The sequence below is a fragment of the Phoenix dactylifera genome, chromosome 6, assembly GCF_009389715.1.
Source record: "Phoenix dactylifera cultivar Barhee BC4 chromosome 6, palm_55x_up_171113_PBpolish2nd_filt_p, whole genome shotgun sequence".
In the NCBI taxonomy this organism is placed as follows: Eukaryota; Viridiplantae; Streptophyta; class Magnoliopsida; order Arecales; family Arecaceae; genus Phoenix; species Phoenix dactylifera.
This window is the reverse complement of record NC_052397.1, coordinates 3,411,974-3,439,530: the sequence shown is the minus strand read 5'-3', so window position 1 is coordinate 3,439,530 and position 27,557 is coordinate 3,411,974. Positions and strand designations below refer to the sequence as shown.

At 42.7% G+C, this 27,557-nt stretch overlaps 1 protein-coding gene, 6 non-coding genes and 1 pseudogene across 15 annotated transcripts; all 8 read left to right on the top strand.

Annotated features, from left to right (window-relative positions):
- The first annotated feature begins 489 nt into the window (after positions 1-489).
- Positions 490-27,335, top strand: LOC103712746 (40S ribosomal protein S3-1). Of its 9 annotated transcripts, XR_005512113.1 has the most exons (8): positions 491-643; positions 744-891; positions 990-1,161; positions 6,635-6,689; positions 6,764-6,895; positions 13,557-13,611; positions 13,686-13,817; positions 14,720-15,418. XR_005512113.1 is itself a non-coding variant. In XM_039127139.1 (6 exons), the coding sequence occupies exons 1-6, from the start codon at positions 614-616 to the stop codon at positions 25,135-25,137; spliced, it is 729 nt and encodes a 242-aa protein (XP_038983067.1). In that variant the 5' UTR covers positions 490-613; the 3' UTR covers positions 25,138-27,335. The 9 variants fall into 9 exon arrangements, 7 of the variants coding, with proteins under 7 accessions (XP_038983067.1, XP_038983070.1, XP_038983071.1 ...); XR_005512112.1 differs by lacking the exons at positions 13,686-13,817; positions 14,720-15,418 and adding an exon at positions 7,811-8,083 and having other exon boundaries at positions 490-643; XM_039127139.1 differs by lacking the exons at positions 6,764-6,895; positions 13,557-13,611; positions 14,720-15,418 and adding an exon at positions 24,946-27,335 and having other exon boundaries at positions 490-643.
- On the top strand, positions 8,411-8,557 carry LOC113461683. The gene has a single exon (XR_003383974.2). It is a non-coding gene; the product is annotated as a small nucleolar RNA snoR135 (small nucleolar RNA).
- Positions 8,743-8,855, top strand: LOC120111256 (annotated as a pseudogene).
- On the top strand, positions 9,135-9,281 carry LOC120111254. The gene has a single exon (XR_005512330.1). It is a non-coding gene; the product is annotated as a small nucleolar RNA snoR135 (small nucleolar RNA).
- On the top strand, positions 11,002-11,150 carry LOC120111255. Its single transcript, XR_005512331.1, has one exon. It is a non-coding gene; the product is annotated as a small nucleolar RNA snoR135 (small nucleolar RNA).
- Positions 11,432-11,578, top strand: LOC113463180. Its single transcript, XR_003386936.2, has one exon. It is a non-coding gene; the product is annotated as a small nucleolar RNA snoR135 (small nucleolar RNA).
- On the top strand, positions 16,992-17,140 carry LOC113461315. Its single transcript, XR_003383530.1, has one exon. It is a non-coding gene; the product is annotated as a small nucleolar RNA snoR135 (small nucleolar RNA).
- On the top strand, positions 17,419-17,565 carry LOC113461316. The gene has a single exon (XR_003383531.1). It is a non-coding gene; the product is annotated as a small nucleolar RNA snoR135 (small nucleolar RNA).
- Positions 27,336-27,557: the final 222 nt, after the last annotated feature.

The window sequence follows — 27,557 nt, the reverse complement described above, 5'->3', positions numbered from 1 at the left end:
AAGGTGAATTTAGGTGAAATAGTAAAGTTGCTCCTTTGTGTCTCTCGAAGATTATGGATTCAAAATATTAAAACTCTCTCTTCCATTGTGATCGAAAATTTAGAGTTTCAAAATATAAAAACTATTTTTTCACATGCAAGGGTAAGATTGCACGGCCCTCCTTCTTTCGGCTAACGTATGCACCATCCGGTTTGTCAAAAAAAAAAAAGAATATGAATATTGTTAAACAACTATTTGATTATTCGATCCATATTCGAATATCCGATTTTATTTGTAACTCTATTTAATTTTATATAAATTTATTAATTTTTTTAAAAATAAATAATTATATTACTATGTTGTTAATTTGATTTATTATCTATGTAGTAATACTTTTGATTTCATGATTATACAGTTTAATTATCCCATTTGTATTCGTTGAAAATAAATATTGATATAATTTTTTGTTTCTATCTAATTTTAGGACTCCAGAGTACTTAGCATAAGCAACTTTTAATAGGCGTAGATAAAAATTCCAGGGTTATGAGCTAAGCTAGGGCTTCAGAAGAAAGGAAAGAAGCAGCCGCCGATCTTAACCCCCGCCCTGTCTGTCTCCCCCCCGTGATAGGAGATCATGGCGACTCAGATAAGCAAGAAGCGAAAAGTTCCGCCTTACTCTGATCGAATTCTTTTTTCTCGTTTTCGCAATCTCGAATTCCTGACAATTTTTCGATTTTTTTTTTTTTTGATTCTTCTCGTTGTAGTTCGTGGCCGATGGAGTCTTCTTCGCGGAGTTGAACGAGGTGCTCACCAGAGAGCTTGCGGAGGATGGCTACTCCGGCGTCGAGGTTAGGGTTACCCCCATGAGAACCGAGATCATCATCAGGGCTACTCGGACCCAGAATGTACTCGGTGATCTCCTTTGCTGCTCGTTTTCCATTGTTTTAGATTCTTTGGAGCACGAATCTAGGGTTTGCAGTTGGTAATTAGGATTTTGGTTTGGGGTTTAGGTGAGAAGGGGAGAAGGATTAGGGAATTGACTTCAGTGGTCCAGAAAAGATTCAATTTTCCGGAGAACAGCGTCGAGCTGTATGCTGAGAAGGTTAACAATAGGGGACTCTGGGCTATTGCGCAGGCCGAGTCGCTTCGGTACAAACTCCTTGGAGGCCTCGCTGTTCGGAGGTCTGTGGGTCTTTTAACTTTAAAATGTCCATTCTGTTACGCTTGTTTTTCGTTCTTGATTTAGAAAATACGTGGGTTTTCCTGTTGGTTTGTATTTCTTTGATTCTTTGAGTTGTCTTGCAATGCTTGCGGATTTATTGGATTTTGCTTGAAGTTGAAAATTTGTTATTTTTTGTCATTTTTGCGGCAGATTGGTTCCTCGTACCGATGTTGTGTCCGAGGATGACTACATTTTTTTGTTGCCCTTCCTAGTAATCTCGTGTAATAAATATACTCTTGTTATTCTACTGCTTTGGCTTTGAAGGGAAATTGCTCCAAAGGTGCAATGATATGCTATTGTGGGCATGTTTTAATGAAAGCCTATATTATCTGTGGAAAGAGACCTAAGGAAATAATGTGATTGTCTTATTATTATCACAAATCAAAATTAGTTCTCAGTCTTGGTTAATTTTTCAAGGACGGGAACCATTAGTTTTGGCATTATTGTTATTGTTGGAAGCAAGGTTCGCCGTCTTGGTACTGGACCCCATACCGGTGCCACACTAGTACAGTGCTGGTACGGTATGAATTTTTTGGCATACTGATTGTCGGTATGACATCCATATCGGATTCTGGTACCGAACTGGTACGGTACAATAGTTCCGTACCATCCGATTCTGGCTGGTATGACGAACCATGATTTGGAAGTCTGAAATATGGCTTTAAGTTTCGAGCACTAATTAGCACTAGGTGTCCGAAACTTATAATGAAGTGTGCATTCATAATCTTGATGTTATTGAAAATTTAAATTTCAAATTTGCACGTAAAGATATGAAAAAAAGCACGCGTTTTGTTTTTACTGTCCACATCTCCCCTGAGAAATTAATACTCTTAGGGCCTGTTTGGGTAATCCAACAGAATTGGGCCGAATTTCTCCAAAAAAAAGCCAGAAAGTTGTAGGAAGAAAAAAAACTTCTTATGGACCAACAGGTGTATCGGCTGGAATTTACGTTGGGATGTCAGCGGGCTCTTCAAAAATGTGGGTAGGATGGGCCAATATGTTTGATTCATGCAAGAATGTCCAAGCATGCTTTTGTTGCGAGGCTGTTTGGAAAATCTATTTTGCTTTTATTTCGTTACCAAACTAGTATGATGATATCAGAGATCTATTTCAGCACAAGAGATCGTTTGTTTGTGAAAGTACAGTTTTCTTGCATGTTCGTAAGTATGTCCATGTGACTGATGCTGTAGAATTCCTTAAAGAGTCTAGTTTCCTTTTTCTTGTTGTTTTATTTTTACTTATATAGGTTAGCTTGTACAAATTAGCTTGTGGATATAGGGGAGTTTGCTGGAAGTTGAAAGGTTCTTTAAAGATTATTTAAAGATGTTTTAAAGATTCTATTTTCTTTTTTGTGATCTTTACAGCAGATCGATTCCTTGTACCAGTACTGTGTCTGAGGATGACTATTTTTTTGTTGCCTTCCGAGTAATTTTGTGCAATAAATAAATTCTTGTTATTCTATTGCCTTATGCTTTGAAGGGTAATTTCTCCAAAGGTGCAATGATACGCTGTTGTGGGGATATTTTAATGAAAACCTATGTTATCTGTGGAAAGAAAGACCTAATCAAATGATTTTAAGTTTGTACTGCAGAAAATAGTTGTCATGCTAGTGGATGGATTGTCTTGTTACTAGAAGTCAAATTAGTTCTTAGTCTTGGCTATTTTTTTTTGAGGACTGGAACCAATAATGTTGGCATTTTTGTTATTATTTGTAAGTTTGAAACCTGGACGTGCACTAACATTAGGACCAGGTGCCAGGAACTTACCATAATGAAGTATGGACTCATATTCTTGATATTGTTGAAAAATATAAGTTCAAATATGCGCAAAAAGAAATGAAAGAAAAGGGCACACCTTTTGTTATTGCTGTCCAACTTCCTGGAGAATTTAAAATGCGTCTGACTCTATTGGGGAAATCAATTTTGCTTCTATTCTGTTGCCAATCTAGCATGGTGATGTCAGTGATCTATTTCGTCACAAGAGTTAATTTGTTTGTAAAAGTCTAAATACATTTTTCTTTCATGTTCATAAGTTTGTCTATGTGACTGATATTGTAGAATTCTTCAAACATTCTAGTTGCCTTTTCTTTTTGTTTTTTGAACTCATATAGGTTAGCTTGCACAATATTAGCCCGTGGATTTATTGGAGTTTGCTTGAAGTTGATTTTTTTTTTGTCATGTTGACAGCAGATTGGTTCTTCGTACTGGTGTTGTGTCTGCGGATGGCTACATTTTTTTTTGTGGTGCTTTGAAGTAATTTTGTGCAATAAATATATTCTTGTCATTCTATTGCTTTGTGCCTTGAAGGAAAATTTCTCCAAAGGTGCAATGATATGCTATTGTGGTGATGTTTTATTGACAAACCCTACATTATCTGTAGAAAGAGAGACCTAATGAAGATGTGAAGTTTATACTATAGAAAAACTGCTGCTATGTTAGTTTATGGCTTGTCTTATTATCAGAAGTCGAAATTAGCTGTCAGTCTTGGTTAATTTTTCGAAGACTGAAACCATTAATTTTGGCATTATTGTTATTGTTAGACGTTCGAAACCTGGCTTTTAGTTTGAGCACTAACATTAAGACCAGGTATCTGGAACTTAACGATAACAATGAAGTGTTTACTCGCAGTCTTGATATTACTGAAAATTTAAAGTTTATCTGTGTACAAAAAGAAATGGAAAAAAAAAGCACACTTTTTGTTATTGCTGTTCACATCTCACCAAAGAATTTAAAAATCTGAGTTTGACGCTATTTGGAAAATCTATTTTGCTTCTATTATGTTCCCAAACTAGTATGGTGATGTCAGAGATCTATTTCATCATAAGAGATCATTTGTTTGTGAAAGTGTAGAATTCTTTAAAGATCCTAGTCGCCTTTTTCTGGTTGTTGTTTTTTTTTTTGACTTATATAGCTTACCTTGTACAATATTTCTTCTGGTTTTATCAGAGTTTGCTTGGACTTGAAATTTGCCATTTTTTTGTCATCTTTACAGCAGATCGGTTCCTTGTACCGATATTGTGTCTGAGGATGACTACATTTTTTTGTTTCCCTTCCAAGTAATTTTGTGCAATAAATATATTCTTGATATTCTATTGCTTTGTGCTTTGAAGGGAAAATTTCTCAAGAGGTGCAATGATATGCTGTTGTGCCGACATTTTAATGAAAACCTGCATTTTCTGTAGAAAGAGAGACCAAATGAAATGATGTGAAGTTTATACCAAAAAAAACTGCTGCTACTAGTGCATGGATTGTCGTATTATCAGAAGTCAAAATTAGTTCCCTGTCTTAATTTTTCAACAGCTGGAACTATTAGTGTTGCCATTATTGTTATCATTGGAAGTTGGGAACCTGGCTTTTAGTTTGTGCACTAGCATTAGGACCAGGTGTTGGGAACTTAACCTTAATAATGGCTGTCATTGCTGTCCACAGTCCCAGAGAATTTGATAATCTAGTCTGACTCATTTGGGAAAATATATTTTGCTTCTATTCTGTTGCCAAACTAGCATGATGATGTCAGAGATCTATTTCATTACAAGGGATGATTTGTTTGTGAAACTTTAAGTACAATTTTCTTGCATGTTTGTAAGTATATCTATGAGACTGATACTGTAGAATTATTTAAAGATTCTAGTTGCCTTTTTCTTTTTTTTCTTTTTATAAAAAATTATATAGGTTTCCTGTACAATATTAGCCTGCTGGTTTATTGGAGTTTGCTTCTAATTGTAGCTTGTTATTTTTTTGTCATCTTTACAGCAGATTGGTTCCTCATACCAATGTTGTGTCTGAGGATGACTACATTTTTTTGTTGCCCTTCCTAGTAATTTGGTGCAATAAATATATTCTTGTTATTCTATTGCTTTGTGCTTTGGGGAGAAATTTCTTGAAAGGTGTGATCATATGCTGTTGTGGGATTATTTTAGTGAAAACCTACATTATCTGTGGAAAGAATTCTAATGAAATTATGTGAAGCTTATACTACAGAAAAACTGTTGCTGTGCTAGTACAAGGATTGCCTTATTATCAGAAGTCAAAATTAGTTTGCAGTCTTGGTTAATTTTTCAAGGACTGGAACCAATATTGTTTGGCATTATTGTTACTGTGGGAGGTTTGAAAACTTGCTTTAACTTTCGAGAAGTAACATTAACTCCAGATTTTTGGAACTTAACCATAATAATGAAGCGTGTACTAAAATTTAAAGATCAAAAATGTAATAAAAGAAATGAAAGAAATGCACAATTTTTGTTATTGCTGTCCGCACTCCCCAGAGAATTAAATCTCTTACTCTTAGTCTGACTCTATTGGGAAAATCTATTTTATTTCTATTCTGTTACCAACCTAGCATGGTGATGTCAGAGATCTATTTCGTCCCAAGAGAGAGTTTGTTTGGGAAAGTTATAAGTGCAATTTTCTTGCATGTTAGTAGTTACGTCTGTGAGACTGATAGTGTAGAATTCTTCAAAGATTCTACTTGCCTTTTCTTGTTGCTTTGTGTTTTTTTCTTGAACTTATATAGGTTAGCTTGTACAGTATTGGCATGTGTTTTTTTCCCAAAAAACAAGTTCTATGCATATATATTTATGTTTGCAGTGGAATTAGCTTTAAATTTATATGACCATGTATATCATGCCTTGTTATTTATTTTGTATGATGTCCCATATTCCTCATTTTTGGAACTTCTTGTGTTCCATTTTACAATTACTGTTTGAGGTATTTTTGTCCCAACAATGTATTTAATTTATTCATCTTCATGTATTTCTGCCCTAAACATTTCATTATATTTACTGGTTCACTTTCATGTGTCAGTTCCTCTAGGTTTATCATCCATCTGGTTGTTTGAGGGTTTGTCATCTATCAAGCAAATAGGTCATTGAATACCAACTTTGTGTGGGAAGACGACTATATCAACATTGCCATGTATACGAACAAGGCTAGCTTCATGGAATTAAACTAGCTAGCTTTCATGTAATAAGTCTGTTTTGGCAACATGCTCACTGGTTTATCCAATTCTCCGCTTTCTTAAAACATGTCCTATTTCTCGTAGATTTTTACTCTGCATTTTTTTCATCTTGTTTTTTCCATATTCCTACCATGGGTTAGTTGTCTCAGTTGGATCTAAGTCCAAATCCTATCACAGAAACTACATGATGGACTAGTTGAGAATGCTAACTGTTAGTCAACCTGCAACTTAAAGTGGCTGAAAAATCAGAGACATGTTTTGGAATCTCTTATTGATGCATCAAGTGGTTAAAAAATGATATGCTTATAATTTGAAACGTGGTAACATGATGTGGTTTGATGTAATTAACTGAACATCATAATAAATTTTTTTCTATCTTGATCATGCAATCTCTGTTGACTCTGATGCTTTAAATGGTCTTAATAATTTAGCAATAGAGTTAGACTATTTTGTTTCTGATCTCCATTTTGGTTTCAGGGCATGCTATGGTGTTCTGAGGTTTATCATGGAAAGTGGTGCCAAGGGATGTGAGGTATGTTATTATTCATGCAAATGATTTCATTTATATCATGAAGGTCTATGTATTAATACCTATGATTTTTGTAGGTGATTGTAAGTGGAAAGCTTAGGTTACAACGTGCTAAATCCATGAAGTTCAAGGATGGATACATGATTTCTTCTGGCCGGCCTGTTAATGAGTATATCGACTCAGCAGTGAGACATGTTCTTCTGAGACAGGTTAGCCCCTCATCTGCAAACTGTTTTCAGCCCTTTAGCTATTGGTTAAGATTTCTTTTTACTAGTTGCCCTTTATCCAAACTCAGTAGTTCTCTGGGTTCTTTGATTGAAGTTACCTAACATTGGATGATTGGAGTTGGCATGCTATAAATTAATATTTACTCCTGGCTTGTATCGCCTGCACCTGAAAAATATTGAAGCCAGTTGTGATATTCCCATCTGGCAATATATCTAAGATTGTCATATAGATATTGGGGTTCTGTTGATGTTTAGTTTAACTCGACTTAAACTTTTCTGAACCCTTTTTATAATTAATCTCTTAAATATGGTAGATTTAGGTGGTTTTGTTGTGAAGGTGGCTATAGGCTCATAACATTTTGATATTGCCAGCATGCTATGATCATCGTGCACCATATCTCATTCTAATAATGATCATGGGTTGTTACCTTTCATTTTTTTCTTCTGATATTAATAATTACTAACATTAATAATACCAAAATGCGCTCACCCATCTGCAGCTTTCTGCTATATCAAGCACATTTTAACACATATAAAAAGAAAAAAAAACAATTTTCTCTAACAGTATTTGATTTTGAGACTCTTAGGTTGGTCCCATGCCTATATTTGTGTTCATAAGGCTGCCGATTCACATAAGAGTTCTTTTTCAATGTATTTACATGTTTGCTTTGTTTATGCCTTCCTGTGCCTAGTTTTCTACTCTTATAGCATCTGGTGATTGTTTCTTCGCTGCCTCTTTTGCTTTATGGCTTATGATCTCTCACTCAATTTATACTTCCTTTATGTCAAAGCAATAATTTGGTAAATTACAATTGTATTAAAATTAAGAGGGAAGTTTCATCTAAGGTCTTTACGTTTGTATCCAACCTATGAGATTCATTAATTTTCTTTTATTAGGGTGTTCTTGGGATCAAGGTCAAGATTATGCTGGATTGGGATCCAAAGGGCAAGCAAGGCCCTACAACACCTCTGCCAGATTTGGTCACTATTCACACGCCAAAGGATGAGGATGAGTATTTGAGGCCACCTGTAATGATGGCCACGGAGATAGATATCCCGGTGGCTTAAATTAGCTGAGTCCTTTATAGGAGATCATCGGGTGTTTAACTAGTCTATAAATGCTGTCTTCCTTTTTCAAAGAAGAGTTTGCATGTCCTGTTAAATGTTGAGGTATAATTTCTTCCATATGTAGGAAAGGATTTGCTTGTTTTATCTGAACTTGTCAAAATCTCTTGTTCCTCATTTTTCGTAATCTTTAGTTCAACTTGAATAGCTTTTGTGGAACATTTTTTTCTTTAGGATTATCAGAAGATTGATCACTGGCATCTGTTTCCAGTTCGGATTCCTTGCTTAATATTATGTTTATCCTATGGGATCAGACATAGTCAGAAAGATAGAAATGAAGTTAATATTGGTGTGTATCCTATTTTTCTCTCTGTTTCTTTCGGTGGTTTTGGGACATTAATTGGACCTGGATGGATCCTCTTCATCAGCGAAAGTGCAGGATAGTGTATATCGGTGTTATGCTCTTCTACTATGCATTTCTAGCCGAAAGTGTTTCCTGCTACATTAAATTTGGAGAAAATGGGCAGTTGGACCCCAATCTTTTCATTGGGTATCTCAACAATCATTTTCCCCATATTCTATCTCGGCGTCCATATTATGAACTGACCAGTGCAGAAGGAGCTTGATGAAATAACCATTGTGGAGATGGATTAGATTGCTTTCATGAATGTATCTCCATCCTCTTGCTCTTTCCTCTTCATCTATGATTAATTACCGGTCTTTGATAGGCCGTTCTTAATCGGATATTCCTGACAATTTAATTCCTTGCTGATTTCTTGCCGAAAGTGTTTCCTGCTACAGTCATTTCGGGGAAAATGGGCAGTTGGGTTAAACCCTAATTCTTTTGGGTATCTCAACAATCATTTTCCCCATATTTTCTTCACTGGAAAAGGCTTGAAGATAAATTTTTACCTCTCTTATTACATTATAGATTAACTTATATATATAATATATTTATACATATATGTGCTTTTGGTAGTTATTTAAATGGAGTTTTATCGGATTCCTTGCTTAATATTATGTTTATCCTATGGGATCAGACAGTCAGAAAGATAGAAATGAAGTTAATATTGGTGTGTATCCTATTTTTCTCTCTGTTTCTTTCTGTGGTTTTGGGACATTAATTGGACCTGGATGGATCCTCTTCATCAGCGAAAGTGCAGGATAGTGTGTATCGGTGTTATGCTCTTCTACTATGCATTTCTAGCCGAAAGTGTTTCCTGCTACATTAAGTTTGGAGAAAATGGGCAGTTGGACCCCAATCTTTTCATTGGGTATCTCAACAATCATTTTCCCCATATTCTATCTTGGCGTCCATATTATTAACTGACCAGTGCAGAAGGAGCTTGATGAAATAACCATTGTGGAGATGGATTAGATTGTTTTCATGAATGTATGTCCATCCTCTTGCTCTTTCCTCTTCATCTATGATTAATTACCGGTCTTTGATAGGCCGTTCTTAATCGGATATTCCTGACAATTTAATTCCTTGCTGAAATTCTGCAAACTGCAAGATTGTATATAGGAATGCCTCTTTCTACTAATAAGCTGTTAGAGTTATCCATTGAGTTTTCTGCTACATTTTTTGGAAAGATGGGCAGCATGTTTCACTTAGAGTACTTAATAGTTATTTTTCTTTTTTTATTTTTTCAGGAAGCCTTGATTGTATATACTGATTTGTATACAGTATAGTTAAGATAGCAGTTGTAGTTAAGTCTTTATTGGGTGTAGCAGGTTTTCTGTGTATTTGGGCTTAATTTGTTTGCTAGATGTGGGTTTTGTTGATTCAATGTTGGTCGAAGTGATGGCGTACAAAGTGAATTTGGGGCATGTTTGGTTGAGGGGATTTATGGGCTCTGGAATAAGAATAGGCATAAGTGACTTCCATTCTGGTTGTTTGTTTGGGAGAATCCCATTCCTATTCTAATTTCAGAGAATAGGAATGCCTCTATCCTCCAAAACTCAATGCCGACTCTCATTTAGTATTCAAATGTCATTCTGATTTCAGTCACCAACTAAATGAGAATATGATCATTCTGATTCTCATTCTGAAAATCAAATGCACCATTGTTTGCATCATGTGATCTTATTTAGAGACCTTTTTATGGGTGCATTACTTGCAGTTTGATGAGATAAAAAGTAGAGAACTTCATTGGTGTATCACTGGACCTGTATCAGCATCTTACTCATAATTTGGATTTGTTGCCGAGCGTTCCGTTCCCTACGGTGATGATACTAGAGGAACATAGGCATTTGATTCCGCTACTATTTTGGTTGGAATCTGGACAACTATTTTTCTCATATTTTGATTAGACTCCATTGTCTCCTGGTAGAAGACCCTTTCCACATGAGCCCTAGGCTGCGGACCACTCCCGAAGACGGGTGTCTCAGCCTCCGAGGCCATCTTTCTATGAATTTGATCACCTGATTAACCTCTACGTTCCTGTGGATCTCTAGGGCTTTTAGGGTTTCCCTGCTGTTGTTATAGGTCTCATAAAGTGCTCAAAAGGGAAAAAAATCTTCCAATCTGATTATAGGTATGGATATTCTTCCTGGTGGTCAAGGATATTGCTGGTTATAGGTATGGTAGGAATGGAGCTGTCCTACTGTGTAATTGTGCGAGCTGATTCCCCTGCTATCATACGTCATATTTATGTTTTAACAATCTCGTTTAAATTTTACTGGTTATTTTATTGTGTCTCCTCTTTGAGATCGCTGCTTGATTTGAACCCGAGGCGACAGATTCTTCGAATGCATTTATCTCCTGTTTCTGTTCCGATTTTTTTTTAAAAAAAAATCTCGATTTTTTTCCCTCATGAGTAGAACTCCAGCAATCTATTACCGTTGAGGGCGTACGGATCTTTCTTTTCCGTTCCCAATCGAATCAGAATGTTTCTGTATTTCGGATTTTGGTCTTTTCTCATGAATCTTGGAAAAGAAAAGCTTTTTTTTATTTTTAAAAAATCCCCCATTCACTTCCATTCGAATCAGAAATCAGAAAGCCAATGAGAAAGCCTTTGGTTATTGCAGGATAGTGTGTATCGGCGTTATGCCCTCCTACGATGGATTTCTTGCCGAAAGTGTTTTCTGCTACAGTCATTTCGGGGAAAATGGGCAGTTGGGTTAAACCCTAATTCTTTTGGGTATCTCAACAATCATTTTTCCCATATTTTCTTCACTGAAAAAGGCTTGAAGATAAATTTTTACCTCTCTTATTACATTATAGATTAACTTATATATATAATATATTTATACATATATGTGCTTTTGGTAGTTATTTAAATGGAGTTTTTTCGGATTCCTTGCTTAATATTATGTTTATCCTATGGGATCAAACATAGTCAGAAAGATAGAAATGAAGTTAATATTGGTGTGTATCCTATTTTTCTCTCTGTTTCTTTCGGTGGTTTTGGGACATTAATTGGACCTGGATGGATCCTCTTCATCAGCGAAAGTGCAGGATAGTGTGTATCGGTGTTATGCTCTTCTACTATGCATTTCTAGCCGAAAGTGTTTCCTGCTACATTAAGTTTGGAGAAAATGGGCAGTTGGACCCCAATCTTTTCATTGGGTATCTCAACAATCATTTTCCCCATATTCTATCTCGGCGTCCATATTATGAACTGACCAGTGCAGAAGGAGCTTGATGAAATAACCATTGTGGAGATGGATTAGATTGTTTTCATGAATGTATGTCCATCCTCTTGCTCTTTCCTCTTCATCTATGATTAATTACCGGTCTTTGATAGGCCGTTCTTAATCGGATATTCCTAACAATTTAATTCCTTGCTGAAATTCTGCAAACTGCAAGATTGTATATAGGAATGCCTCTCTCTACTAATAAGCTGTTAGAGTTATCCATTGAGTTTTCTGCTACATTTTTTGGAAAGATGGGCAGCATGTTTCACTTAGAGTACTTAATAGTTATTTTTCTTTTTTTATTTTTTCAGGAAGCCTTGATTGTATATACTGATTTGTATACAGTATAGTTAAGATAGCGGTTGTAGTTAAGTCTTTATTGGGTGTAGCAGGTTTTCTGTGTATTTGGGCTTAATTTGTTTGCTAGATGTGGGTTTTGTTGATTCAATGTTGGTCGAAGTGATGGCGTACAAAGTGAATTTGGGGCATGTTTGGTTGAGGGGATTTATGGGCTCTGGAATAAGAATAGGCATAAGTGACTTCCATTCTGGTTGTTTGTTTGGGAGAATCCCATTCATATTCTAATTTCAGAGAATAGGAATGCCTCTATCCTCCAAAACTCAATGCCGACTCTCATTTAGTATTCAAATGTCATTCTGATTTCAGTCACCAACTAAATGAGAATATGATCATTCTGATTCTCATTCTGAAAATCAAATGCACCATTGTTTGCATGCATCATGTGATCTTAGTTAGAGACCTTTTTATGGGTGCATTACTTGCAGTTTGATGAGATAAAAAGTAGAGAACTTCATTGGTGTATCACTGGACCTGTATCAGCATCTTACTCATAATTTGGATTTGTTGCCGAGCGTTCCGTTCCCTACGGTGATGATACTAGAGGAACATAGGCATTTGATTTCCGCTACTATTTTGGTTGGAATCTGGACAACTATTTTTCTCATATTTTGATTAGACTCCATTGTCTCCTGGTAGAAGACTCTTTCCACATGAGCCCTAGGCTGCGGACCACTCCCGAAGACGGGTGTCTCAGCCTCCGAGGCCATCTTTCTATGAATTCAATCACCTGATTAACCTCTACGTTCCTGTGGATCTCTAGGGCTTTTAGGGTTTCCTGCTGTTGTTATAGGTGTCATAAAGTGCTCAAAAGGGAAAAAAATCTTCCAATCTGATTATAGGTATGGATATTCTTCCTGGTGGTCAAGGATATTGCTGGTTATAGGTATGGTAGGAATGGAGTTGTCCTACTGTGTAATTGTGCGAGCTGATTCCCCTGCTATCATACGTCATATTTATGTTTTAACAATCTCGTTTAAATTTTGCTGGTTATTTTAGTGTGTCTCCTCTCTGAGATCGCTGCTTGATTTGAACCCTAGTGACTACATAATAGTGTGTGTTGTCGCCCTGCTGGGAAAGGTTGTTGCTAGGTTGAACTGTAGTTTTGTGTTGTTGATATGAGAAGGTCTTTATGCCATTCATTCTTTTCTTTTTTCCATGCTTTCAAATTTGATCTACCTTGTCGTAGATTTTTACTCTGCATTTTTTTCATCTTGTTTTTTCCATATTCCTACCATGGGTTAGTTGTCTCAGTTGGATCTAAGTCCAAATCCTATCACAGAAGCTACATGATGGACTAGTTGAGAATGCTAACTGTTAGTCAACCTGCAACTTAAAGTGGCTGAAAAATCAGAGACATGTTTTGGAATCTCTTATTGATGCATCAAGTGGTTAAAAAATGATATGCTTATACTTTGAAGCGTGGTAACATGATGTGGTTTGATGTAATTAACTGAACATCATAATAAATTTTTTTCTATCTTGATCATGCAATCTCTGTTGACTCTGATGCTTTAAATGGTCTTAATAATTTAGCAATAGAGTTAGACTATTTTGTTTCTGATCTCCTTTTTGGTTTCAGGGCATGCTATTGTGTTCTGAGGTTTATCATGGAAAGTGGTGCCAAGGGATGTGAGGTATGTTATTATTCATGCAAATGATTTCATTTCTATCATGAAGGTCTATGTATTAATACCTATGATTTTTGTAGGTGATTGTAAGTGGAAAGCTTAGGGCACAACGTGCTAAATCCATGAAGTTCAAGGATGGATACATGATTTCTTCTGGCCAGCCTGTTAATGAGTATATCGACTCAGCAGTGAGACATGTTCTTCTGAGACAGGTTAGCCCCTCATCTGCAAACTGTTTTCAGCCCTTTAGCTATTGGTTAAGATTTCTTTTTACTAGTTGCTCTTTATCCAAACTCAGTAGTTCTCTGGGTTCTTTGATTGAAGTTACCTAACATTGGATGATTGGAGTTGGCATGCTATAAATTAATATTTACTCCTGGCTTGTATCGCCTGCACCTGAAAAATATTGAAGCCAGTTGTGATATTCCCATCTGGCAATATATCTAAGATTGTCATATAGATATTGGGGTTCTGTTGATGTTTAGTTTAACTCGACTTAAACTTTTCTGAACCCTTTTTATAATTAATCTCTTAAATATGGTAGATTTAGGTGGTTTTGTTGTGAAGGTGGCTATAGGCTCATAACATTTTGATGTTGCCAGCATGCTATGATCATCGTGCACCATATCTCATTCTAATAATGATCATGGGTTGTTACCTTTCATTTTTTTCTTCTGATATTAATAATTACTAACATTAATAATACCAAAATGCGCTCACCCATCTGCAGCTTTCTGCTATATCAAGCACATTTTAACACATATAAAAAGAAAAAAAAAACAATTTTCTCTAACAGTATTTGATTTTGAGACTCTTAGGTTTGTCCCATGCCTATATTTGTGTTCATAAGGCTGCCGATTCACATAAGGGTTCTTTTTCAATGTATTTACATGTTTGCTTTGTTTATGCCTTCCTGTGCCTAGTTTTCTACTCTTATAGCATCTGGTGATTGTTTCTTCGCTGCCTCTTTTGCTTTATGGCTTATGATCTCTCACTCAATTTATGCTTCCTTTAAGTCAAAGCAATAATTTGGTAAATTACAATTGTATTAAAATTAAGAGGGAAGTTTCATCTAAGGTCTTTACATTTGTATCTAACCTATGAGATTCATTAGTTTTCTTTTATTAGGGTGTTCTTGGGATCAAGGTCAAGATTAGGCTGGATTGGGATCCAAAGGGCAAGCAAGGCCCTACAACACCTCTGCCAGATTTGGTCACTATTCACACGCCAAAGGATGAGGATGAGTATTTGAGGCCACCTGTAATGATGGCCACGGAGATAGATATCCCGGTGGCTTAAATTAGCTGAGTCCTTTATAGGAGATCATCGGGTGTTTAACTAGTCTATAAATGCTGTCTTCCTTTTTCAAAGAAGAGTTTGCCTGTCCTGTTAAATGTTGAGGTATAATTTCTTCCATGTGTAGTAAAGGATTTGCTTGTTTTATCTGAACTTGATCAAAATCTCTTGTTCCTCATTTTTCTTAATCTTTAGTTCAACTAGAATAGCTTTTGTGGAACATTTTTTTCTTTAGGATTATCAGAAGATTGATCACTGGCATCTGTTTCCAGTTCGTAGTTTATCCCTTGTCGCGTTCATCTCGGTTTCCCTACCATATTTTTCTGACGCTTCAGTGTCTGTGTTTGATAATGAGCACTTTGCCATCAGCTGAAATATTGGTGGATTGATTCAATAATCATGATTCTGCAGTCAAATAAGGAATGATTAATGGGAAGGTTATAAAGTTCAACTATTCATAAGGTTGAACCTTCCTTACGTGGTCTGATTCGTGTTTTAGAGATTTGTTTGCCGTATCTTATGCTTTGTGCTTTGTGTTCGTATTTTTAGCCCATGTCCGGTGTTTGCCACCTCTAGTGCTTCGGATCAAAACTTTGTGCTAGAAATGAAGGTATAGGCTGGATTTCTATTCCTAGACTCGATTAGGATTTGGCTGAGCCTTTTTGTATTTGAACCTCTTAATGCGATATCTATTTGAGAACTAATACCAGGACTTCAGGAGTATATTCCTCTTTGCTTTGTACGTTGAATTTTAGCTTCTCCAGTCGTATCCTTTATGCAGCTTAAAAAGGTCATAGACATTATTCTGTATTACTCCCTACTTTGCAAGTTCCTCCAAATTTTGTAGATTTCCCTCTCTTTTGACGTGTAGATCAATCTCCGTGATCTTGCAATTACCACCAGGGCGTCTGTGTCATGCATACTGTAGTTGTATCTAGTTGTATCTTTCAAGAAGTAACGAGCAAATAGAAGCTACAAATATACAACATTACTGTTTATATGAGGATTTTTATGGACGTATGTTTAGTTTTATATTGGTACTTATATATTCAAATAATACTTGTGGTTAGTTTCATGTGCCGGTGAGATTTTGGGTTGTGACAAATTGTTTTAAGCACTTTTTGCCAACTTATTGTTCAATCATGGTGTGTTAGTGAACAACTCACCTATTATTCGATAACCATGTGTTTGATAACAACTAAACTTAATTGTTTGGTCGTCAATGTGTTTGTGAACAACTGGGTGTAGAGAATTTTTCGTGGGCAAGAAACGGGCTCCCTTAGCATTACTTCAAAAAACAGAGATAAGATAAATTACCTCTCTTGAAAAATTTATCAACAAAAAAATGCAAAAGAAATAATTCGGAAACAAAGAAATCCCGCACAAAATAGTTGCCCAGCTAACATACAACGTTCCCAGTGATGGAAAACTATGAAAAGAGTTCATGGATTTATTTTTTTTTTTTTACGAAGTTCATGGACTTTTATTAAAAAAGAAAAGAGAGGATGGTTTGAATTCACCCGATGCCGTTCCTTCTCTAAAGCCGGTCCAGACTCCGGACACCAGTGAATTCTGATCCGGTCCGGTTCCTTAACGGCTTGGGACATGCCGGTTCGATCAGGGGAGTCGGCCCCTTCTCCTAGCTACGGCTCTATATATCGTCCCCAAAGGACCGCTAAAGAACTAGGGTTTTCGATTGAAACCTCTTTTCCTCTTAGGTTCTCGGTGGACGGCGGCTGAAACCTAGAATCGATGTAACGGCTGTAATCGAGTCGATTCGTCGTTTATGATTGGATTTCGAGGTGATAGATTCTTTGAATGCATTTATTCCCTGTTTTTGTTCCGATTTTTTTTTTAAAAAAAATCTCGATTTTTTTCCCTCACGAATAGAACTCCAGCAATTTATTACCGTTGAGGGCGTACGGATCTTTCTTTTCCGTTCCCAATCGAATCAGAATGTTTCTGTATTTCGGGTTTTCGTCTTTTCTCATGAATCTTGGAAAAGAAAAGCTTTTTTTATTTTAAAAAAAAAAACCCATTCACTTCCATTCGAATCAGAAATCAGAAAGCCAATGAGAAAGCCTTTGGTTATTGCAGGATAGTGTGTATCGGCGTTATGCCCTCCTACGATGGATTTCTTGCCGAAAGTGTTTCCTGCTACAGTCATTTCGGGGAAAATGGGCAGTTGTGTTAAACCCTAATTCTTTTGGGTATCTCAACAATCATTTTCCCCATATTTTCTTCACTGAAAAAGGCTTGAAGATAAATTTTTACTCTCTTATTACATGATAGATTAACTTATATATATAATATATTTATACATTTATGTGCTTTTGGTAGTTATTTAAATGGAGTTTTTTCGGATTCCTTGCTTAATATTATATTTATCCTATGGGATCAGACATAGTCAGAAAGATAGAAATGAAGTTAATATTGGTGTGTATCCTATTTTTCTCTGTTTCTTTCAGTGGTTTTAGGACATTAATTGGACCTGGATGGATCCTCTTCATCAGCGAAAGTGCAGGATAGTGTGTATCGGTGTTATGCTCTTCTACTATGCATTTCTAGCCGAAAGTGTTTTCTGCTACATTAAGTTTGGAGAAAATGGGCAGTTGGACCCCAATCTTTTCATTGGGTATGTCAACAATCATTTTTCCGATATTCTATCTCGGCGTCCATATTATGAGCTGACCAGTGCAGAAGGATCTTGATGAAATAACCATTGTGGAGATGGATTAGATTGTTTTCATGAATGTATCTCCATCCTCTTGCTCTTTCCTCTTCATCTATGATTAATTACCCGTCTTTGATAGGCCGTTCTTAATCGGATATTCCTGACAATTTAATTCCTTGCTGAAATTCTGCAAACTGCAAGATTGTATATAGGAATGCCTCTCTCTACTAATAAGCTGTTAGAGTTATCCATTGAGTTTTCTTCTACATTTTTTGAAAAGATGGGCAGCATGTTTCACTTAGAGTACTTAATAGTTATTTTTCTTTTTTTATTTTTTCAGAAAGCCTTGATTGTATATACTGATTTGTATACAGTATAGTTAAGATAGCGGTTGTAGTTAAGTCTTTATTGGGTGTAGCAGGTTTTCTGTGTATTTGGGCTTAATCTGTTTGCTAGATGTGGGTTTTGTTGATTCAATGTTGGTCGAAGTGATGGCATACAAAGTGAATTTGGGGCATGTTTGGTTGAGGGGATTTATGGGCTCTAGAATAAGAATAGGCATAAGGGACTTCCATTCTGGTTGTTTGTTTGGGAGAATCCCATTCCTATTCTAATTTCAGAGAATAGGAATGCCTCTATCCTCCAAAACTCAATGCTGACTCTCATTTAGTATTCAAATGTCATTCTGATTTCAGTCACCAACTAAATGAGAATATGATCATTCTGATTCTCATTCTGAAAATCAAATGCACCATTGTTTGCATCATGTGATCTTAGTTAGAGACCTTTTTATGGATGCATTACTTGCAGTTTGATGAGATAAAAAGTAGAGAACTTCATTATTGTATCACTGGACCTGTATCAGCATCTTACTCATTTGGATTTGTTGCCGAGCGTTCCGTTCCCTGCTACGGTGATGATACTAGAGGAACATAGGCATTTGATTTCCGTTGCTATTTTGGTTGGAATCTGGATAACTATTTTTCTCATATTTTGATTAGACTCCACCGTCTCCTGGTAGAAGACCCTTTCCACATGAGCCCTAGGCTGCGGACCACTCCCGGAGACGGGTGTCTCAGCCTCCGAGGCCATCTTTCTATGAATTCGATCATCTGATTAACCTCTACTTTCCTGTGGATCTCTCGGGCTTTTAGGGTTTCCCTGCTATTGTTATAGGTCTCATAAAGTGCTCAAAAGGGAAAAAAATCTTCCAATCTGTTTATAGGTATAGATATTCTTCCTGGTGGTCAAGGATATTGCTGGTTATAGGTATGGTAGGAATGGAGCTATCCTACTGTGTAATTGTGCAAGCTGATTCCCTTGCTATCATACGTCATATTTATGTTTTAACAATCTCGTTTAAATTTTACTAGTTATTTTATTGTGTCTCCTCTTTGAGATCGCTGCTTGATTTGAATCCTAGTGACTACATAATAGTGTGTGTTGTCGCCCTGCTGGGAAAGGTTGTTGCTAGGTTGAACTGTTGTTTTGTGTTGTTGATATGAGAAGGTCTTTATGCCATTCATTCTTTTCTTTTTTAAAAAAAAAAAATTCTTGAAGTATGCTAAATTCTCCATATCCGGTGATTTTTGCAAGCTTGATGTTGTTATCAAGCATGGTAGTACGACCAGATCAGGCGAGTAATGAGTTTGGCTTTCTACCTTTATTCTCCAGGATGGAAGCGTGTGAGGTTGAATGAGGTTTTAAGGCTATGATTGTGGGTTTCGGGTTAAGACAATACTTGCTCTATAAAGTTGTTCGGTCTTCTGTTCTTGCAGTAACATTTCTTTTGTTAATGAATTCACGTGGTTCTGTTCTCACAATAAGCCAAAAATGATCTAGGTAACCAAATGTGGAGGCACAAGAAACCACTGCCACTTTGGCCTCCATGGATGAAGAAGTTAATGTTGCACCTGCTATGATCGATGGAATCTTATCAAAATGAGCAATGATCGATTACTAGGTTCATTTGATTTTGATGGGCTGTTAAGGGAAAAAAGGATGGTTAAGCTTTACTCCTGCCGACATTTCATATAATCTACGCACTGTAGATGGACGAGCAGAGATCGTTGTTAAAAGTATCATGAATAATTTGCATGGACGCCGGCAAATTTTTACATTTGCATCAGCCATATTTTTCGTGGATCAAGGGATGCGCATTCCATTTGGTTGGGGGCGGAGGGGTGGTGGCCCCTGTTAAGATTCTATGATCTTTCTCTAAGATTGCGAAATACTAATTTCATTCTAAGAACACTTAATGTAGATTACCCTCCCATTACTAGATAAGAAAAAAACGAAAACAAAACTAATACCAAATACGCTTGTGCGCATCAAGAGAGATAGCTGAGAATTTCAAGGGACAGAAAAAAAAAATCAGAGAGAATCCAAGAGCTGAGAAACACGGCATTCAAATGTTCACTTTGGCAGGAAGAGCAAACAGGTAACCGTTAAGGTACATACGATTATAATATAAATCATATCATCGCACGGGGCCTTTTTTTTTTTTTTTGGTTGTTGTTGTTCATTTCAGCTCCGCTTCACGGGGTCAAAGTTGGCGACGCCGATGACAGCTCTGACGAGGACGCCGAGCACAACTCCACCAGCCACAATGCTGAGCAGGAAGTTATTTAGTGATGGTGAGATCCCTGGCTGGGCTGCCTCTGCCACGTCCGGTATCACCGTGGCAGCCGCCGCCACCGCTGCTGTCAGACCAGCGATTGCCTTTTCCTTCACTGACGATGCCCGGATGCTCGCTCGTGTCTTGGAAACTGCAGCCCGGGCAGGGAGCCTCTTAAGTGGGTGGAAGAAGGTGTCGGAGCCGATAAACGGCTTCCGGTGGCCTGCTGATGTTTGCGGCATCGCCATGGTGGCGGCGGAAACTGATGCCATCAGGAAGAGATTACCACCGCCTTTGTGTTATGGAAGGATGGTGAAGGAATTGTGCTGCCGACGGAGAGAAAAGAGAACGGAGAATAGGAGGGAAGATATGTAGGTGGGGCTCGAGAAACGAGGTCAGCACTGCATCCCTCGTGGAGGCATATGGTTGTGGCTGCGGACATAAGGTTATCTTTATCTTGGGGAAGGGACAGAGCCAGCAAGCTTTGGTCGGTCAAAAGAAGCTCTCTCGTGAAGAGTGTATCCCGTTAGTGAGAGAAAGTCTGGCGTAGTGAGAGAAAGCACAACGGCTAGTTTCAGAGGCGGTGCCTGAGGGCTTTTGGCCTGGTTTTTGGTGCTCCGGTTGGTCGGCGTGACACTCACGGCAGCCGGGGCTGCGAGAAAGCACTGGTGCTCACCCTCTGAGTGTCCTCAACTCTGCCGGTTTTAAACCGGGGAGCCTGGGACGGCAGCGGGGGTCGGCAGCGGTATCGGCCTTCGGAGAGGGAGTTTCGAGGGAGGTTGTCTGAGCCTGGGGCGATAGGGCCTGCGGCAGCCTCCGGCAAAGCTTCCGGACGAGGGCGCAGATCCCAGCGGCTGAACCTGCCGGCGAGGGGCAGTCTGGTACACCCTGTTTCTGTTTTTCTGCTAACTTGTTCCTTCCAGGTCAGCGGCTGCGACACCATGGACTGGAGAGGGAAGCAGCCGGCGGCAAAGGCGGCGGAGGGAGCGGCGAGAGGCCAAGGTAAGGCACCTGGACCTGGACGTGGGGAGCGCCCTGCGGCGTGGTCGAGGCCGGGGCCATGGGTCACTCAATGGCCCACGGCCGTGGAAGTGGAGCGCCTAAGCCGCCGCTTCCCGAATGTCCTTCGACTTCCGGAGGAACCAATAGAAGCGGCTCGGCAGCAGTGGGAGGGGCGGGCGGTGGTCGCTCGCAGTTTTGGCCGCCGGATACCGGCGGAATGGGTGGCCAAGGATGTGGCCGCCCGTGCGAAGTTGCAGGACGTGGTGGCCGTTCCGCTCGCGAACGACCACCTCGCTCTGAGGTTCCGGTCGACGGAGGACCGGGACCGGGCTCTCGGTGAGGGCCCGTGGGTGGTGGCGGGGCAGCTCCTCGCCATGAGCCCGTGGGTTCCGGATTTTGAGCCGGGGGACGACTCGGTGAAGATGGCGATGGTGTGGCTTCGTTTGCCTCGCTTGCCGCCGGAGTACTGGTCGACGTCGACTATCCTCCACATCGCGGCTCGGGCGGGCCAGCCGGTGGGGGTGGACGGGGTCACTGAGCAGCAGCAAGCGATGGGCTTTGCTCGGGTGAAAGTGGTGATCGACACCACCCAACCTCTTCGGCCGGGAATCCTGATACAGGGGAAGACGAAGGTGCGGTGGCAGCCCTTCGTCTTCGAAAGCATCCCTGTCCTCTGCCCCCGCTGTGGGCGGATGGGGCATTTGGAAGCGGCATGTCGTCTCCCGACGGCTGCTCGCAACGATGGGGACCGGCCTCCGGTGGTAGAGGAAACCGGGGATGTGGCTAATCCATCGCCCCCGAGCGTCGGGGAGGAGGTCCAAGGGCCTGTCTATGGCCCTTGGATGGTGGCGACGCGGCAGAAACCACCACCACGGGAGGGGCGGCCACCGTGGCCGAGGGAGACGACTGGACCCGACCTCGGATCAGGGTCGTCCTCGACTCGGCCACCACCCCCAAAGGCTCAGCCGACCTCACCGGTGTCCCCGGCGGACACGGACGGCTGGCAAAAGCCAGCAAAAGTCGCGCGCCGCCGGTCGCCGCTGGGGGTGAGGGGGATGGGCAGCACGCAGTGCCCCCTTTTGGACCTCTCCTGACTGACTCAGCCGGCGAGCTTGGAGATGGCCTGGCCGAGTCAGTGGACCCGGGGCCGAGCCGGGGGATCGCCCCTCCGCGGGCTGACTCGGGGCCGAGTCAAGGACTCGGCCCTATACGGGCTGACCCGGGGCCCAGTAGCGTGTCCTCGGCCCAGGCCCAAAAACAGAAAAGGCCCAGGCCGCCCGCGGGCCCCGGCCCGAAAGGGGGCCCATGGGATGTGGCCCAGCCGGCCCGTGCGCTCGTCGTGGTGGGCCAGCGGGCCGGCACTGAGCCAGCCCAACGGGCCGGCACTGAGCCAGCCCAACGGGCCTGCGCCCAGAAGTCTGGGCGCCGGGGCCGCGGGCAGGCGGGGCGGGCCCACGCCGCGTCCCGCGCCGCAGACGCGCCCCGCGCGCGGTCTGCACCTGGTCTACGGACCTCCCCCACGTTGGGGGAGCGGGACCTGGATGCTTTGGGCCAGGGAGGTTTGGCCGCGGGATCTGAGGATGGCCCGCGGGCCAAGGGCCCCCAGGCCCAGCATCCAGGGGGGCCACATGTGGTTTCTGGTGGGGTCTTGCAGGGCCCGCGGCTGTGGGACGCCTCTGAGGGCTCAGGGCGTAGCTCGGATGGGGTCTTCCGGTTTGGTCCCTCCCCTTCAGGTGGGTACGAGGCGGGGGATCACCCTGCTCCGCACCTGGAGGCCGAGACACTGTTGGTAGGAGGGGGCACAGACCCACCTACTGTCGTGCAGCGTGTCAGGGCGGCAGTTATGAGTCATGTTATCACTGTATGCGGTGGGGAGGAGGAGCGAGGTAGTCAGGGCGTTGTGCCTGAGGCGGCCCCCGCGACCCTAGGGGAGGATGGTTCTGAGGCCGACTATGTGGACTGTGATCCATGATGATTCTAGCTTGGAATTGTAGGGGGCGGCTAAGCCGTCCTTCATGTCCTCTTTTAAGCGGTTAGTGCAGGTCCACTGTCCGAAGATCTGTTTCCTCTGTGAGACTCGACTATCTGGAGAGGGGCTTGGACGACTGAGGCGACGCTTGGAGCGGGATTGGGAGACCTACGCAGTTGAGTCCCGGGGGTTGTCGGGAGGTATTGTGGTCCTGTGGAGGCGAGGTGTGGTGACAGTCGATGTCTTCCACAACTGCCCCCAACAGGTAGTCATGGTTGTGTCAGAGCCTGATGCCGCTCCGTGGGTCCTGTGTGGTGTGTACGCGAGCACTGATCACAGGGTCAGGAGAGTCCTCTGGCAGGAGATCACCAACCTTATCGCCCAGGGTATACCGACGGTGATGGTAGGTGACTTCAATTGTATTCAGGAGGAGAGTGAGAAACGGGGTGGTGCTGCCTTCACGGATAGGGTGGATAGGAGGGAGTTTCGCGATTTTGCATCGCAGAACGGCCTGGTAGACCTAGGGTTCTCCTGACCACAGTTCACCTGGTGCAATAATCAGCAAGGTAGTGCTAGGGTTTGGGAGCGACTAGATAGGGCTTTTGGGACTCCAGATTGGATTCTCCGATTTCCTACCTGCCGGGTCAGTCATCTGCCCCGGATTGCCTCAGACCACTGTCCTTTGCTTCTTTCCACCTCTTCGGGTCCCGTCCATCATAGCCCCTTCCGCTTTGAGCGGGTCTGGCTATCATACCCCCAGTCGTGGGATATCGTTCGTGATGCGTGGCGCATCCCGGTGCGTGGGGATGCCATGCAGCGGGTCTCACGTAGTCTTGAGTTGACCAAGAGGCTGCTTCGTCGTTGGAACCGTGAGGTGGTGGGTAACATTTTTCGGCGTTTGGAGGGGGTAGAGTCCTCGATCGCCGAGTTGCAAAGGAAGGAAGACTCAGAAGGGGTGCTTTCGGAGGATGATATGGCTGACCTTCGGGGGCTTCTAGCGACTCACCATTCGCTGCTACGGCAGCATGAGATTTTCTGGCGTCAGAAATCCCGTGTGCAATGGGTGAGTGAGGGCGATCGTAATACCAGTTTTTTCCATCGGTCGACGGTCATTCGAAGGCAGCGGAGTATGATCCACTCTCTGCGAGATGGGCCCGGCCATCAGGTGGTGGGCGAGCCTGCTATCCGACAGACTTTACTTGACTTCTTCCGCGCCAGATGGACGGAGGATGAGGTGGCTAGTGATGGAGATCCCCCACTGAGGGTGGAGGTGGGCATTGATGACGCTGAGAGGGAATCCCTGATCCGACCGGTGTTGGTACAGGAGGTCCAAGAGGCAGTCTGGGCCTTGGCAGCGGACAAGGCCCCGGGACCTGACGGTTTCCCTCCCTTCTTCTTCCGGCAGTATTGGGGTATTATTCGGCGAGCGGTGGTGGCGGCTATCCAGTGTTTCTTTACCCGAGCAGCGATGCCTGAGGACTGGAAGGCCACTTTCATCACGCTTATACCTAAGCGTCAGGATGCTGCTGAGCCGAGTCATTTCAGGCCCATTAGCTTGTGTACAACCTTATATAAGGTTGTGGCAAGAATAATGGTGGGCCGGATGAAGCCCCTATTGCCTGGCATCATTAGTCATGAGCAAGGGGCTTTTGTAGCTGGTAGAAATATCTCACACAATGTTTTGTTGGCCCAAGAAATGATGTGGGATCTTCAAAGAGCACCGAAGCGGCGAGGCCTGATGGCAGTCAAGCTGGATATGGAGAGGGCTTACGACAGGATCAGGTGGAGCTTTCTCCAGCGGGTATTGGAGGCGTACGGCTTTCACAGGCGATGGATTGGTTGGGTCATGGGGTGTGTCCGGGAGCCAAAATTCTCTATTTTGGTCAACGGCACACCATCATCTTTTTTCGAGTCTACTATGGGGTTGCGGCAGGGATGTCCCTTATCCCCATATTTGTTCATTATCTGTGCTGATATTTTGTCACGTGCTTTGCAGCGTGTCTACGCCAGCCGGGAGATGGAGGCCTTCACTCCAACACCGGGGGCCCGACCGCTCTCCCACTTATTTTTTGCTGATGATTGTCTTCTCCTGACCAAGGCACGAGTTGCTGAGGCACGGGTTCTTCGCAGGGTGGTGGCGGACTATTGCACGACGTCCGGCCAGAGAGTGAACCTCATGAAGTCAGCTATCACTTTCAGCCCCAGCACGGAGACCAGAGTCCGGCAGGAGATCCGGGAGATACTGCAGATACCAGAGCAGGAGGGGATGTTGACCTACTTGGGAGTTCCCATCCCTGGCCGGAGGCTACGAGTGGCAGAGTGTTCGGGCCTAGTACAGCGGGTCCAGAGTAGGTTGGAGGAATGGAGGGCGTCTTCCCTATCCATGATGGGGAGATTGACTCTGATCAGATCAGTGTTGGGGTCCATGCCGATGTATCTCATGGCCAACTCTGTGGTGCCGAAGACGACTTTGTTGAGGATTGAGCGTCTTCTTCGGAGCTTCTTATGGGGATCCCACAGTGGGGGCCACGGAGTGCATCTGGTGGCTTGGGAGCAGATCTGCCATCCGACCAGTGAGGGTGGTTTGGGGGTGCAGTCCCTCCTGGAGAGGCGCGAGGCTTTCATTGCTCGGCACGCGGTTCAGTTTATGCTTGAGCCGCACAGCCTCTGGAGTCAGGTGATGGCAGCTAGATATAGCCCAGGGGTCCTACAGGTGGCCCGGAGGGGGCGCCGGGTTTCTTTCATGTGGTGCGAGATTGGGAGGTACATGCCGATCGCATCGGCAAACACCAGGTGGTTGATAGGGGACGGCAGGAGCATTGATGTGACCAACGATCCGTGGGTAGACACCCTTCCTCTGCGGTGTTGGCCGACTATGGTAGACACAGAGGCAGTAGAGGGACTGCGGGTATGTGATCTCCTAGTTGCAGATGGAGCAGAGTGGGATGAGACCAGACTTCGACGGCTGTTCGGGGCGCACCTAGCTGCGAGGATTCGATCCCTTCCGTTACCAGGATGTGCAGGGCCGGATGTTACGGTTTGGGGTACCTCGAGCCGGGCCAGGGTTAGGCTGGGAGACCTTTCCCGTGTTATCCAGCCAGAGCATGAGCGGGGGCCGGATTGCACTTGGATCTGGAGGTCCGGACTCCACCCGCGTGCAGCCCTTTTCTTATGAAAGGTATTTTGGGACCGCCTTCCGACGAGAGCAGTGCTGAGCAGGCGTGGTTGGGGGATCCCCGCAGAGTGTGGGACGTGTGGAGCTGAGGAGTCGGTGGACCATGTGCTTTTTCAGTGCACTTGGGCGAGGTCGACATGGCAGTGGGCCGAGGTCTCGCAGGAGGCTCGGAGCGCGAGGCTACAGTTTCTCCAGGTGATTCGGCAGGGGCTTGCCAGTTCGAGTACCCGGCTGGAGGCCTTTAGAGCGACTTGCACAGCACATCAGATTTGGCTGGCCAGGAACGCTCGTACTCTCGGAGAGCGCAGGGTGTCACCGAGGTTTGTTGCGGAGCTTGCCCGAGCACAGGCCATGGAGATCAGGCCCACCCCTTTGGATATATCTTTGATAGCTCGGGACACCTGGGGTTCCCCCTCTGCTACGGCAGCTCCTCAGATGGTGTTTTTCACCTGGGAGCCCCCACCCCCGAGTTTCCTCAAGGTCAATTTTGACGGGTCGGTGTTGGATGGCGGTGCGCGGGGCGGTGCAGGCTTTGTCATACGGGGCCCGCATTCCAAGGTGGTGGCAGCAGGTGGCTGCCAGCTGTTCGACACATTGGTACCAGGGGCAGAGCTGCGAGCTGCCTGGGCGGGTCTGCGTCATGCGCGAGTGGTGCTGCAGGCTAGTTCGATTATTCTGGAGGGCGACTCGGCCACGGTTATTCGATGGATTCAGATGGGGCCACGGGGAGACGGCACAGACCACCCCTTGGTCCGTGACATTGAGATGATGATGAGAGATGGGGGGTCCTTCGGGCCAAGCATGTATTCAGAGAGGCCAATGGGGCAGCTGACTGGGTGGCGGCCTACGCGGCCCACCACTCAGAGTACACCCTTTGGTCATGAGAGGGAGAGCTACCACCAGCACTCCGTGAGTTGTTGTATTTTGATTTTCTTGGGTGTATTCGTACACGTATTGTATGAAATACCCGTTTCAAGCAAAAAAAAAAAAAAAAAAAGGGACAGAGCCAGTAAGACACGTTTGTGGTTCCTTTCTTTGAATGAATTCGATATTATTTTTTTTACCTACTCCATGTTTGTATTGTTTACTAACGAGACTTCAAGAACAAAACTGGAATTGTCATTACTTTTCGGAGGTTATGTTTCTTTTTAGATATTTGGATGTGTGGCAACTGGCAACCACCGCACGAGGCTCCTTGGGATTTTTAGTTTTGTTCTGC

What these genes read in the sequence shown, in the direction of transcription:
- LOC103712746 (XM_039127138.1), top strand. Translation starts at nt 614, where the DNA reads ATGGCGACTCAGATAAGCAAGAAGCGAAAA. An exon ending in AGATAAGCAAGAAGCGAAAA is followed by an intron (nt 644 to 743) that starts GTTCCGCCTTAC and finishes TTCTCGTTGTAG; the next exon opens with TTCGTGGCCGATGGAGTCTT. An exon ending in GGAGGCCTCGCTGTTCGGAG is followed by an intron (nt 1,162 to 6,634) that starts GTCTGTGGGTCT and finishes TTTTGGTTTCAG; the next exon opens with GGCATGCTATGGTGTTCTGA.